The sequence below is a fragment of the Acinonyx jubatus genome, chromosome A2 (genome assembly GCF_027475565.1).
Source record: "Acinonyx jubatus isolate Ajub_Pintada_27869175 chromosome A2, VMU_Ajub_asm_v1.0, whole genome shotgun sequence".
In the NCBI taxonomy this organism is placed as follows: domain Eukaryota; kingdom Metazoa; phylum Chordata; class Mammalia; order Carnivora; family Felidae; genus Acinonyx; species Acinonyx jubatus.
In genome coordinates this window covers 165,339,880-165,352,955 of record NC_069383.1, presented here as the reverse complement: position 1 = coordinate 165,352,955, position 13,076 = coordinate 165,339,880, and the positions used below count along the sequence as shown (strand labels likewise).

The following is a 13,076-nucleotide window of genomic DNA, read 5'->3' as shown; positions in this document are numbered from 1 at the left end:
GAGCGCAGCTAGCTTACTGGCTCAAGCTCCGTGACGTGATCCCGCCTTTTCTCCCCTCCCCCCGTCTCCACGGGTCGTTTCCGTCTCGAGCCCCGACGGACGGCCGCCTTCTCCAATGGTCGCCTGCCATCCCTCTGGGCTCCACCCCTCGAGCGACCTCCTAGCCATTGGGAGGCGCTGGCAGGGCCCCGCGGCGCCCGCCCCGCCCCCTCTCCGTGGCGGGAGCCAATGGGCAGAGCGCGCGGGGGACGTGTTCGGGCGTCTCCGCCATTTTGTGAGTCTATAACTCGGAGCCGTTGGGTCGGTTCCTGCTATTCCGGCGCCTCCACTCCGTCCCCTGCGGGTCTCCTCTGTGTGCAATGGACGGGTAAGTATTGCTTCTCCGCGGTTTCCGACGACCTCCCGGCGACCCAGCTTTCCCCTCGCCGCCGCCCGGGTCTCCTCGGGGCCGTGGCCCGCGCGTCGCTCCTCCTCCGCCCGGGTTCGCGGGCGCCTCCGGGGTCCCTCCCTTCCCTGAGCCTGGGGTGAGTGCGCGGGGCAGGCTGCCGGAGGCGGCGGGGGGGGAGGGAAGCGCCAGGCGGGCAGTGCCCCCTGGGCTTAGAAGAGTGGTGCAGGCCAAGCCCTCGAGCCCTGCGCGTTTCCGGCCTCCGCGCGCCTCAACCCGAACGCACGCGGCAGTCGTGAGGCCCTTCCCGCTTCCCGTCCATGTCCCGCGCGCACGCGCCAGTGTTCGCGCGCCTCGTGTGAGCCTTCCAGCTCCCCGTACCCCCCCGCAGCGCGTGCCCTGTGTGGCCCTTCCCGTTCCCCGTCGAGCCCCCGCGCTTGCGTGCGCAGCTCTTCGCGCCCCTGTCGGGCTTTGCGCGTGCGCGGTCTTTCCCGCCGCGCGGACTCTGCCCTCGCCCCCCTCCAGCTCCCCCCCCCCCCCAGCCCGCCGCGGGCCCAGGCGCGGCCCGGAGACGCCGCCCTCCTGCCCGGAAGGGCGCGGGCCCTCCTCCGCCCCCGCCGGCCGCCCGGCCCCTCCCCGGCTACCCACAAAGGATGGCCGCGCGCCCGAGCCGGGGGCCGGGGAGGGGCCCGTCCGCCCCCCTTTGTTCCCGCCTGCGGGGCGCCCCGGGCCGACGGTTCCCTGAGCCGGAGCCGAACGCGGAGACCGGGCCTGCCCGCGGCGCCGAGAACTGTTCTCAGATGTTAGGTTTCTGGTCTTGGGGGAGAAATGCCAGGACCTGCGGAAAATGAAGTTCGCTTCAAAGTGTGACTTCCATCCCGCGTGTCCGGGGGACCGTTTGTCGTATCCCCGTGGGCGAGGGGGAGGTGCCACTTCTATTAAAGTTTGAGGCTTCTCAAGAGTTCTGCTTAACTTTGTTTGATAGTGGGCTTCGTTCGAGCCCTCCTTCCTCCCCGTCTGGCCCTCGGGGCGGGGCGAGCTGGTTAAAATGCCTGGAGGGTCACGTGCCTCGTGTGCCTCGGGCCTGAAATGATAGGTTTCGGGCGGAATCTAATCCAGCCCTTAGAAAGATTACTGCGGCGTGGTGGGCATGATCTCGCGGTCCGTCCTCCATGTTGCCTGGGATGGACCTCCCCCTGGGACCCCCTCCCCAGCGAGCCAGCTGGTGGGGGGACGTGTTCCCCGGGCGGGGTCGCGGTCTGGAGTCTCGGGAAACGGCGCTCCGAGGCCGCGTGCCGGTTCGGCGGGCCGCCAGGGCTCAGATCCCGTGTGAGGAAAGGCCGGCCTCCGTGAAACACTTCCTGTGGGAGCGTCGTCCGTCCCCCCCCCCCCCAGGGACTAGGAGGCCGCGAGTCGCCCTGGGTTAGTGGCCGGGAAGCTGCATGCTTTTCATTCTTTCGGTTTTTCTGGGAAGTTTTTTCTTGGCTCACTAGGGTTTTTAAGAACGTGTTGCTGTCGGGGTGTGAGGTGTTTTTTGTTCTTTTTTTTTAACGGTGAGGAGGCAAAGGTCCTGCCTCGAGGGGAATGATGGCAAGACAGCAGGCCACAGCTGCAGGCAGCAGGACTAGGCCAGTGCTTTGGGGTCCCGACACCCCAGGGTTTGGGTCCTGGGAGTTGCCTCCCGGAGGGCAGGAACCAGGGGCTCCCAGCTGGACAGGGAAGCTGGCCTTTGTGCAGGGAGGGGGTGCGCGTGGCTGCCCCAGGGCCTGCCGCGGGGTCTGGGACCACCTGTCCTCGGCCAGGTGACGGGGGCCATCGTGTGCTGAGGCGGGTGGCTCCATCCACTCGGCAGGCGGGTGGCCCGGTGGGGGGCGTTGCTGATTCAGTTCCCTTTCTGGACGGATGCTCCGTGAGTCACTTAGGACCTCGCTGGTTCACGGTTGCCGCGCACCAGCCCTTGGAGAGGGTTTCGCCGAGCTGTTCTAGGAGCTGGCGCGCAGCTGAGGCGCACGGGGCTGCGGGGACCCTCAGGTAGCCCTGCTTCCGTCCAGCCCCCGAGGCGGGAGAATGTCCGATCACGCGGAGCCAGGTTGATAAGTAACCTGTGTTAATGTTATCTGTTCACTGGAGCCGAGCTGCCACCTTCCCGGGAACCTTCCATGCGTGGGACGTGGAGTCCCCTGTCTTCCCCTTGGAGCTAAAGCTCTGACCTGGGGCCTGAGAGCTGCCTTTTCTGTGGCCCCATCCCTGCTCAGAAATGTTCCTAAGCGCTTCCAGTGTTTAGAAAGCAGACAACAGCACTTGAACCTCAGTAACAACGTCAAGGGTCCCTCCTGGGGCTTTTGAAGGGGGCAGCTTTGTCCTCGGACAGGTCCAGAGGCGGGGCCTGGGGTCCTGCTGGGAGGGAGGGGGCTGGAAGACAATGGTGGCTCCTTTTCAAGTTGAGATTAGTTGGACGACGGCTCACTTCCCTGCCTGAAAGGTTCTAGTGGGGTGGGGGTGTGCAGTCAGCAGTGAGCCACGCTGGTGGCCATGGGGAACTCCCGACACCCTAGTGGCAGGGGCTGTGGGCTTTCCCCACCCCTGGGACAGTGGGGACACCGGCAGTGCACCTGGCTAACAGCTTTCTTGTCTCTCTCTCTGCAGCATCGTCCCAGACATAGCAGTTGGTACAAAGGTAGGTACTTCCGGCTCAGCCTGAGTTTGTGCTCGTGGCCTGGGCCCATCTGCCCGCGCCACCTCTGACTCCGGTGCTCCCGAGGCATCCAGGCTGCAGGCCCTGTCCTCTGCCCAGTGGGCTCACTAGCTCTTCAGGAGAAAAGGCACCTGCCCTGAAATTCAGAGCCCGTGAGAGTCCTGCTTTACGGCTCACGGGTTAGGAGGGATGTGTGCAGTGGGGTTGATGGGGGCGTCTGCCCCAGAAAGTTCTGAGTGCCCTTGGTTTGATGTGGGAAAAGTCAAGATCTGGTTATGCTCCAAGCCCTTTGTGGAGTGGGGGGTGAGATTGGAGGGGGTATGGGGGCTCTGGGGCAGTTTGGGGCTACTTCTGATGGCGTCGTGGTTTGGGTAGTTGTTTTGAGAAATTCTGGTGTTTGTGAGCTGAGGGACACCGAGAGCGCTGTGTCCCTTCTGTGCGGAAGGTGTTAGTTCTCAACGCCAGTGGCAGGAAAGGTAGACGAAGGAACACAGAGTGGTCCCCACGGGAAGTTGGGGGGCCACGTGCTTCTCCCTCCCGGTTGCAGGCCAGGCATGTGCACGCGCAGGCACGTGGCCTCCGGGGGAACCCTGGGCCCGATGATCAGTAAGCACTGCCGGTCAGTTGGTCACCTCCTGGGCTCCGTGCTGGGAGGTGGGGGAGTCTCCTCGGGCCATGGCTCCTGGGCTCCCTGCAGGTGGCTCAAGTGACCTGAGCAGGCAGCCAGCTGGTTTCTGGTCGGTCGGCAGCCGTGCCTGGGCTGGGTTTCACTTTTCCCAAGTGGATTCTTGTCTTCACACGCTGCCTGTCCTGATCTTCCTGCAGATAAAACCTGTTTGTCAGGTGGTGAGAGGGGAGAGGGACTGTCGTCTGAGGGGGTTGTAACGATCCCAGAAAACGCCTGGGTTGCAGACTGTCCTCCTCTTACTGTGGGAGCCGCTTTCCAGCCGGAACAGCTCTAGCACGGCTGTTACTGGAACGGTCTCCTTCTGGCCATCCTGTTCCCAGGAGACCTGTGCTTCCAGAATCCCACCTGCACAGACAGGAGCTCCTGGGGGGTGCGGGCAGGGGCTTCCTGCCAGTACAGCCCCCCTGAACCTGCACCCCGGCCCACTGGGAGGGCAGTGTGGTTCTTCCTGGGTTTAGAAGCGGCTATGTGGGGAGTGAGTGGCGTCCAGGTGTCGGGGATACTTGGTGTTCGGGGGAAGGAAAGGTTGTCCTGCCGTGTGCTGTCCCGCGCTGTGTCCGGTAGCAAGTACATGCTTGAGGGCTGGTTTCTCTCGGAGCTTAGTTGACTTGAGGGCTGATGCCCAGTGGCCTCCCCGAGCGTGGGGTGGGAAGAACTCTGCTGGAGGCAGTTGGGTGGTCCCTGGGCCTGGCCCAGCTGTGCCCCAGTCACAAGGCCTGTGCTGTTCTGGTGCCTGAGGGTCTGCCCTGCGAAACATCCGCGCCTCTTGAGCTGGGGGTCCGTGCGTGTCCCCGCGCTGTGGGGGGGGGGGGGTCTGTGTCCTGGGAGAGGAGCAGAGTGTAAGTAGGCAAGGGAGCATGATGCCCACAGAGACGCGGATGCAGCCGCTCATGGGAGTCCCGGTCCCACCTATTGCTGGTCCTCAGCAGGGGCCAAGATGCCCTTGTGAGGGTTGTGTGGCCGGCAGATGGGGGCAGGTCAGGGCCCGGGCCCCTGAGTCCCGAGGCAGGAAGGGGCTGTCCTGTGGCTCTAATGGGTAGGATGTGGACAGGCCTGCCTGGGGTCCCTGCCGGCTTTTCTCTTGGCCTCCGTGACTCGGGAGGCTTGGGGTGTGATAGGCTGCAGCTGGCTGGTGGTTAACACTTCCCTTTACCGTGCCAGACCTCAGCCTGGAAGGGAGTCTGTCCTCTTCCTGAGCCACGGCGGCTCCTCAGGTGGAGCCACGCGGGTCCTCCCTCGGATCTGTGGACGCTGGGCTCCAGGGCTCTGGGCTGTGGGGGACCTGTGTGGGTTCCTGCCTGTCCAGGGGTTTGGGTTTGGGGACAGGCCCACATTAGCTGTCTCAGTGGCTGGGGCAGCCGGTTCCCGGTCCTTGTCCCAAAGGGCAGTTTATAAACCTCTAGCTTCCTTCGGCCGCTGTCATCAGGTGCTGGGCTGGGAGGTTCTGGAGGGTTTGGGGCACCGGGTGCTGTGCGCTCATGTTTGCAGGCAGCTCAGCAGAGGAGAGAAGACATGGTGTCCTTGAGGAGGAAGCACATGGAGAAGGGGGAGGCCCGGGGGCCCAGATGGGCTGCTCTTTCCCCTTCTGCCAGGGCAGCCGAGGCCCCGAGACCCTCTCTGGCTGCCAGTTTTGAATCCAGGGAATCTGAGGGGTTACTTGTGGTTCCTGGTGGCGCGGTCCTAAAGCCCGTGAGCCTCGAGCGGCGGGAGTGTGCGGCCGGAGCTGGGTCCTTGGGCCCGCGGGGCCCCCGACTGAGGAGTGCTGGTCCCCTGCGGTTCCTCACCTTGTGTAGGCTGGTTCTGCCCCCGGGCCTCACCTGGCAACAGGGACGCCTCGTGGTGTCTGGACCCAGGGTCGGTCTCACGTGGTGCTGGGGGGTTGACTCCAGTACATGGAGCGCAGCACGTGGCAAGAGAGAGGGGCAGGTCACAAGTCCCAGGGAGCCGGGGTCCCCGCCCCTCACTGCACAGCGCCGCCCACAGCACGGAGGGAGAGCAGGTAGTATTTCCGTCCGACAGCGACTAGAGCAAGGCTCAGGTTTCCTTAGACGCCTGGAAAATAGGGCAGGGCCCTGTGGCTGAGCAGGTGGCTGCAGTGCGACAAGGGGGCTTTGTTCCTCGAGTCTGCCAGCGGCCCCGTGGTCATCGAAGACGGTCCCACGGTCTTGACGTGGGCAGGGCTACAGCCGAGCTCTCTAGGACAGCCGGGCCGGGCTCAGCCCCGTGTGGCTATTGGCGCGAGGCCCTGTGTGCGCGGGAAGGTCCTACAGAGCGTGGGGTGGACGTGACACGTGAACGCGCACCATAGGCGTTGGGCCCCCCCGCCCCTGCTTTGCCGAGGAGCAGTGTGTCTTGGGATTAGGATTGCGAGGACATCGCGGGGGAGAAATGGTCAGTTTGGGGTGCGGTCTTTTCTCAAGAGCAGGTCACACGGGAGGTGGACACGGGTGTTGGGGAGGGTGCCTGGTCTTCTGCTCTGCTCCACACACCTCCTGTTTCTTTCAGCGGGGATCCGACGAGCTCTTCTCTGCCTGTGTCACTAACGGACCCTTTATCATGAGCAGCAACTCGGCTTCTGCAGGTAACTCTGCGCGCAGTCCCCGGTCCCTTGGCTGTGGGTGGGCAGGGGACATCGGCTGGCGGCCTCCTGGAGTCGCGGAGGAAGCTGGTTCCGGGCACAGGGTTTTTCGAGTCTGGACGGTGCTTTATGCCTTACACACCGCTTTTCCGTCAGCAAATGGGAACGACAGTAAGAAGTTCAAGGGTGACAACAGGAGTGCAGGTGTGCCCTCCAGAGTGATCCACATCCGGAAGCTTCCCAGTGACGTCACCGAGGGCGAGGTCATTTCTCTGGGGCTGCCCTTCGGGAAGGTCACCAATCTCCTGATGCTGAAAGGGAAAAATCAGGTATCTGCTGATAGCCAGGCAAGTGCCCTTCCTGGGAAGGCTCAGGAATCCGGGCCTGGCTCACGCTCCTGTCCTGCCAGGCTTTCATCGAGATGAACACAGAGGAGGCCGCCAACACCATGGTGAACTACTACACGTCCGTGACCCCTGTGCTGCGCGGCCAGCCCATCTACATCCAGTTCTCCAACCACAAGGAGCTCAAGACGGACAGCTCACCCAACCAGGCGGTACGTTGCCGGGCCTGGGGCGCGGTGGGGTGGAGTTGGGGAGAAAGTAGCCGGCCATAACTCCCCCCCTCCCCCCACAGCGGGCCCAGGCGGCGCTGCAGGCGGTGAACTCGGTGCAGTCGGGAAACTTGGCCCTGGCTGCCTCGGCTGCCGCGGTGGACGCGGGGATGGCCATGGCTGGCCAGAGCCCGGTGCTCCGGATCATCGTGGAGAACCTCTTCTACCCAGTGACTTTGGACGTGCTCCACCAGGTGAGGTGGCTGGGGGCGTGCGGCCGCCCCCGGTCCTGTTGCCGGCCGTGGGGTTCCCTGGGCGGAGGTCGGGACCACCACTCTTTTCTCTTGCAGATCTTCTCCAAGTTTGGCACGGTTCTGAAAATCATCACGTTTACCAAGAACAACCAGTTTCAAGCCCTGCTGCAGTACGCTGACCCTGTGAGCGCGCAGCACGCCAAGCTGGTGAGTAGGGTCCCCGGGATGCCTCCTCCCTGGCCAGCCCCCCCGGGCCCCCAGCGCCTCACGGCTTGTGTCCTTGCAGTCGCTAGACGGGCAGAACATCTACAATGCTTGCTGTACCCTCCGTATCGACTTCTCCAAGCTCACCAGCCTCAACGTCAAGTACAACAACGACAAGAGTCGTGACTACACACGCCCTGACCTGCCCTCTGGGGACAGCCAGCCTTCGCTAGACCAGACCATGGCTGCTGCCTTCGGTAAGACGCCCGGCAAGGTGCCCAGGACCACCGTGTGCCGTGGGAGGCAAGGATGTGTACGTAGCTCAGTGTCCATGCCCCAGGCACCCCGTGACGCCGACTCTGTGCCCAGGGAGGTTGGTGCCTGTTGCTCCTTAGATGGCCAGCACGGCACCCGGCCCAGACTGCCCACTGGGTGTGGGGTCACGCACACACACAGCCCTTGCTCGCGGCGGAGGTGGTGGGTGCGATGATTAGTGTCTCATTTGTTTCTAGGTGCGCCTGGTATTATGTCAGCCTCTCCGTATGCAGGAGCTGGTTTCCCTCCCACCTTTGCAATTCCTCAAGCTGCAGGTACTCAAACACTTGACCTTGGTCCCCACCGTCGATCGTGCATGCCCACACACCTTTCCAGTAGCTGTGCTTCCACGGGCAGCTGACGTGGGCTCGGTCTCGGGGGGAGCCCGCCTCCCTGGGTGCGGGTCTCTGGGTTCCCTGAGGAGCCTGGACAGGGCAGTCTTAGGACAGGGCTGTGCAGAGAATCCGCTAACCCCCGAGTCTCTGGTCTGGTTCCCTTAAAGCACCTCCCGGGCGAGGACGAGCGCGCACGGTGGTTGGAGGGATGTGTCCCTAGTAGATGAATTTAAGTGGCCCGGTAAGCAGAGCGGCATGAACCGGGGCGGGGGCACACCTGAGCGTCCTTCCCAGGGGGCCAGCCTGCCCTCCTGTGACAGGCACGGGCCTGCTGCGTCCCGCCCGGGTGTCGTCTGCATGGTGACGGGCGCCTGCATGCGCGCACGGCCGAGGCCCGTCCGGGGCTCCGTTGTGCATCCACCGAGTGGAGCTTCTGTACTGTTGGGCGCATGTAGATGGGGCCAAACCTGGCAGGCACGGTCTGTGCCACGAGGAGAGGCGGGAGGAGCCGGCAGGCCGCACAAGTGGGCACTGGGCCGAGCGCGGCCGCCTCCTGTGTTTCCTCCTGCGTGAAGACGGGCAGGACCTGCACTCGCCTCCCAGCAGAACCCCCGGCTCTGCTGCTCACATCCCGACCTCCCTTCCCTTTCCAGGCCTCTCTGTTCCTAACGTGCACGGGGCCCTGGCTCCTCTGGCTATCCCGTCGGCGGCGGCGGCGGCAGCGGCGGCGGGCCGGATCGCCATCCCCGGCCTGGCAGGGGCAGGAAACTCTGTCCTGCTGGTCAGCAACCTCAACCCCGAGGTACGTGCCTCTTCCCTCCAGGCTGTCGTTCCCAGAAGCACAAGCGGGGGTGTTACGCTAGTGGGTCTTAGTGCAGAGGGGAGCGGGCTGAGCTCCTGTTGGCCCCAGGCGCCGGGGTCCCACCGGTCACGGCACCCCTCTGTGCCGGTCCGCTCGCTGCCGCCGCCTCAGCGCTCAGTGTTCTCTCGTTTTCCTTTATACCTCGGCTTACGTCTCCGATTCCGTAAGACGCAGGGTCGAGATACGCTTTGATACGTGAAAGCAGTCCTTAAAATTTCCAGCCAGACACGACGCGGTCTGGACGCCCGCCGGGTGCCCCTGTCGGGGGGACGCTGCCCTGCAGCTGAGGTCCCCAGGATGGCGAAACCCGTGCCCGTCCCAGTGGCAGAGTTTGGCTCAGAGAGAGCTTGGGTGAGCTGAGAAGGGCTCACGGTCCCTCACTCTGGAAAGATGGGACTGCCTTTAAGGAGCGTTTCAGACTGTCTCTCATCTGTCTGCCCCTCCTGTGACTTCCTGGCCCCGGGGGCGGCCGGACCCTAGCGAAGCCTCCACTAACAGACTCGCTCCGCCTCGTGCTTGTGTGAGCGTTGTTCGGAGGCCCGCCCGCCGCAGCGAGCAGGAGGCCAGGGCCCCTGGGAGCCGGGCTGCCGCCTGGGGGTCCCGGCCGCGCCCTCCTGCTGCTCGCTGCGGGGAGGAGGGCGCTTTCCTGCCTGTGTTTGCGAGGTGGACCTGTGACTTGTAATGTGTGTAGATCTGGACTGATGGAGCACTCGTGTTTCTTATGTATTTACTGACCTGTGTTTTTTTGCTACTTTTTTTCTTTTCTCCCCTTCCCCTTTCCCAATTTTTTTTCTTGCCCTGATCCGGAATTTCTTTGCCAACTGACTGCACGGCACTTCTGCTTCCTGTTGTTGCTTGAAACAAAACAAAACATAAATAAATAAAAAACAAAATTCCCCCTCAAACCCTGCTCTCCGGAAACCAACCTGCCCTTGAATATTAACATCCTGACAACTTCATCATCCATCAACCTGCACGCCTGTGGGGCTGCCTCCTCGTGGTGGACGATTGGCAACTCGCCCCCTGACCTCTCCCTTTCCCTGTCCCTCGCTGCCTTGCTCTGCTGTCCTCTAAAGAGAGTCACACCCCAAAGCCTCTTTATTCTTTTCGGTATGTTATCATTCACACTTTTATTACCTTGTTTTCATTTAATTGAGGTTATTTTTTACGCCCTAAGATGTACTATGAGTTTGCAGTCGGGCATTCTGCCTCGTTACGTGGCTTGCCTTCGGTTTGCGTATTTATTCTGACTCGGTAGACGCATGGTTTATTGCCCTGCATGCTTTTCGAAGAGTTAAACGTGTTGGTAGCATGCTAAAGTGCCGGTTCTTGGCCGTGGACCTTTCCTGGAGTTTACGACCTCTCTGCTGAAGGTAGTTTTCTGGTGCCGTTCCCTGTGACTAGACGCAGGTGCCAGAGGCAGAATGAGCAAACCTCGGGGAGTCCAGCCCTGCGAGGGGTGTGCGGGGCGTGGGGGCTGGCGGGGGAGGTGGCGGCGGGGCTGCAGGCGGCTCAGTGCCCCTGTCCCCGCGCTCTCGAAGGCGTGTACGGCGACGTGCAGCGGGTGAAGATCTTGTTCAACAAGAAGGAGAACGCGCTGGTGCAGATGGCGGACGGGAGCCAGGCGCAGCTGGGTAAGCGGCCAGGGCCTGCGGGGCGGGCGGGCACTGCCGGGCGTGGGCGTGGGGCCCGGGGTCACGAGCGTACCGCCTCCGCAGCCATGAGCCACCTCAACGGCCACAAGCTGCACGGGAAGCCGGTGCGCATCACGCTGTCCAAGCACCAGAACGTGCAGCTGCCCCGCGAGGGCCAGGAGGACCAGGGCCTGACCAAGGACTACGGCAACTCCCCCCTGCACCGCTTCAAGAAGCCCGGCTCCAAGAACTTCCAGAACATCTTCCCGCCCTCGGCCACCCTGCACCTCTCCAACATCCCGTATGTGCAGGGTGTGGGCTGCGGCCTCCCTGGGGCCCCCCGGGCCCTCCCCGAGAACCAGCGTCCGACCCCTCGACCCCTCTTCTCCCCGCAGGCCCTCTGTGTCTGAGGACGATCTGAAGATCCTCTTTTCCAGCAACGGCGGGATCGTCAAGGGGTTCAAGTTCTTCCAGTGAGTGCCGCCCCACCCCCACAGCTCCTTGCCCTGCCCGATGCCCCGACCCACCCCCCCAATGCCCCTGGCCCTGTCTGTCCCTCAGGAAGGACCGCAAGATGGCCCTGATCCAGATGGGCTCGGTGGAGGAGGCCATCCAGGCGCTCATTGACCTTCACAACCATGACCTGGGCGAGAACCACCACCTGCGGGTGTCCTTCTCCAAGTCCACCATCTAGGGCCGCCAGGGACCGGCCTGCTGGCGCCTGGCCACAACTTCCATCATTCCAGAGAAAAGCCACTTTAAAAAGCAGCTGAAGTGACCTTAAAAGACCAGAGATTTTATTTTTTTAAAAGAGAAATCAGTTTACCTGTTTTTAAAAAAATTAAATCTGATCGACCCTGCTCACCCTGGGGAGATGGGGTGCCGGCCTCAGGCTCCTGGTGACGAGTGGACAGTGCGCCCCCCGCTCCCTCCCCAGCCCCCCAAGCCCGTGCCTTCTGCAGCCCCTGTGGGGTGGGCGCTCCCAAACCTCGACTCGGCTTTCTTGTGCCTTAAAACCAGCTGCTCTGGCAGGGCCCTCGGTGGGGTGGGGGGGGGGGGGCGGGGGTGTGGGGGCTGGTGGGTCGGCCTCCCGCGTGGGATCATGTGCCTGGCGCAGCAGGAGGCTGCGAGCTGCAGGGACCAGCCGGCACCCCCTGATCTGTTTAATCAAGTGTGTGATTCTCCCCACCCCCACCCCGGGACCCCAACTTGGGGCAAGACCCCGAGGGCACTGGCCCCGTCCTCCTTCAGCTCGGAGCTCTGTTTTCACCGTAATCTCTGTATTATGCTTTGATGCAGTTGCAGACATCTGTGCCTAGCAATATTTCCAGTTGACCAAATATTCTAATCTTTTTTCATTTATATGCAAAAGAAATAGTTTTAAGTAACTTTTTATATAGCAAGATGATAAAAATGGTATGAGTATAATCTCAATTTCCTCCTTGTGGTATGACCTTACATACTGTCCTTTTTTATTTTATTCCTTGTAATGAAGTCGCAGGGCAGGATCTAGTTTCCAGGGCAGACCCGCTGGGGCCCCGGCCCTTCCCGCAAGGCCCCAGGCCGGCCCTGCCCACCACCTCCAGATGCCTTACTCACACCTAACCTGTTCCCTGTCCAGGGGAAAAGCACTCTTAAACTTGTAAACTTTCAGGGTTTCCTTTCTCCTGCAAATTTTGGACCAAAGTTTTGTTTGTTTTTGTGTCTGCCTCTAATGCTGGGGCCCCAGAAGGTGGGACAGCGGCCCCTGAGTCTTAACTGTCTCCCACACGTCGTCCTGCACTCACGGGTCCAAGGGGCTCCCCTGCGAGCAGACCCCGTGCTGGCCAGCCCCCTCCCTCGGGCCTGGACCCTCGAGTTTCCGTGTTGGGTTGGAACAAGGGTGTAAATATTTATAATTTTTTATACCTGTTGTAAAACGAGGGGCAGCAAACGTGGTTTTTTATAAAGGTGACGCAGATGTATATTTTGATAACCGCAGTTACAGGCTCAGTATTGTGCCGGGAGCGAGGCACTCCACTGCCCGCCCCGACGGCTTGTAATGCAGAGAGAACCGAATTAAAGCGATTTTACAACTCCTACCTTTTCTGTAGGCTCTTTCTTCCTGTTCACGTTGTAGAGGGCGGCTGGCCAGTCTGTCTGCTGGACTTTGAATAAATGTCTCTGCATCCTGCACTCGATTCCCTTTATTCCGCCTCTGTCTTCACTGCTGTTTCCTCCTCTGTGAATTTAGCCTTCTCATTTCTGACGGGGATGGGGTTTGGGGGAGCTGATGAGGTGGGGGGGGGCAAGGGTCTCCTCCCAGGGGTGAAGGCCCCACACCACTGCCCACCCCCGCCCAGCCCAGGGAAGTGTGGTGTCGCCGGACCCACCCCCCCACTCCGCGTGCATGAGCCTCCGTCCAGGAGTGTGAGATCTGTGTCCCATCCCATCTGCCCCCCCCAGCCCTCGTGTGCGTGGGGGCCCTGGACCACAGTGACTCAGCCGGGACTCCAGTGGGTGTTGACATTTTATTGTCTGGTCACGAAGTGCTTTTCCCCCCCGCCCCCGCCCGCCCGCCCAGTGGTCCCCAC

General features: G+C 62.3%; 1 protein-coding gene across 2 annotated transcripts; it reads left to right on the top strand.

The window, feature by feature from the left end:
• The first annotated feature begins 239 nt into the window (after positions 1-239).
• On the top strand, positions 240-12,678 carry PTBP1 (polypyrimidine tract binding protein 1). Of its 2 annotated transcripts, XM_027049437.2 has the most exons (15): positions 240-367; positions 3,032-3,062; positions 6,274-6,349; positions 6,503-6,675; positions 6,756-6,902; positions 6,983-7,153; positions 7,250-7,360; positions 7,440-7,614; positions 7,870-7,947; positions 8,661-8,809; positions 9,946-9,979; positions 10,411-10,503; positions 10,588-10,804; positions 10,899-10,976; positions 11,065-12,678. In XM_027049437.2, the coding sequence occupies exons 1-15, from the start codon at positions 360-362 to the stop codon at positions 11,195-11,197; spliced, it is 1,674 nt and encodes a 557-aa protein (XP_026905238.1). In that variant the 5' UTR covers positions 240-359; the 3' UTR covers positions 11,198-12,678. The 2 variants fall into 2 exon arrangements, with proteins under 2 accessions (XP_026905238.1, XP_026905239.1); XM_027049438.2 differs by lacking the exon at positions 7,870-7,947.
• Positions 12,679-13,076: the final 398 nt, after the last annotated feature.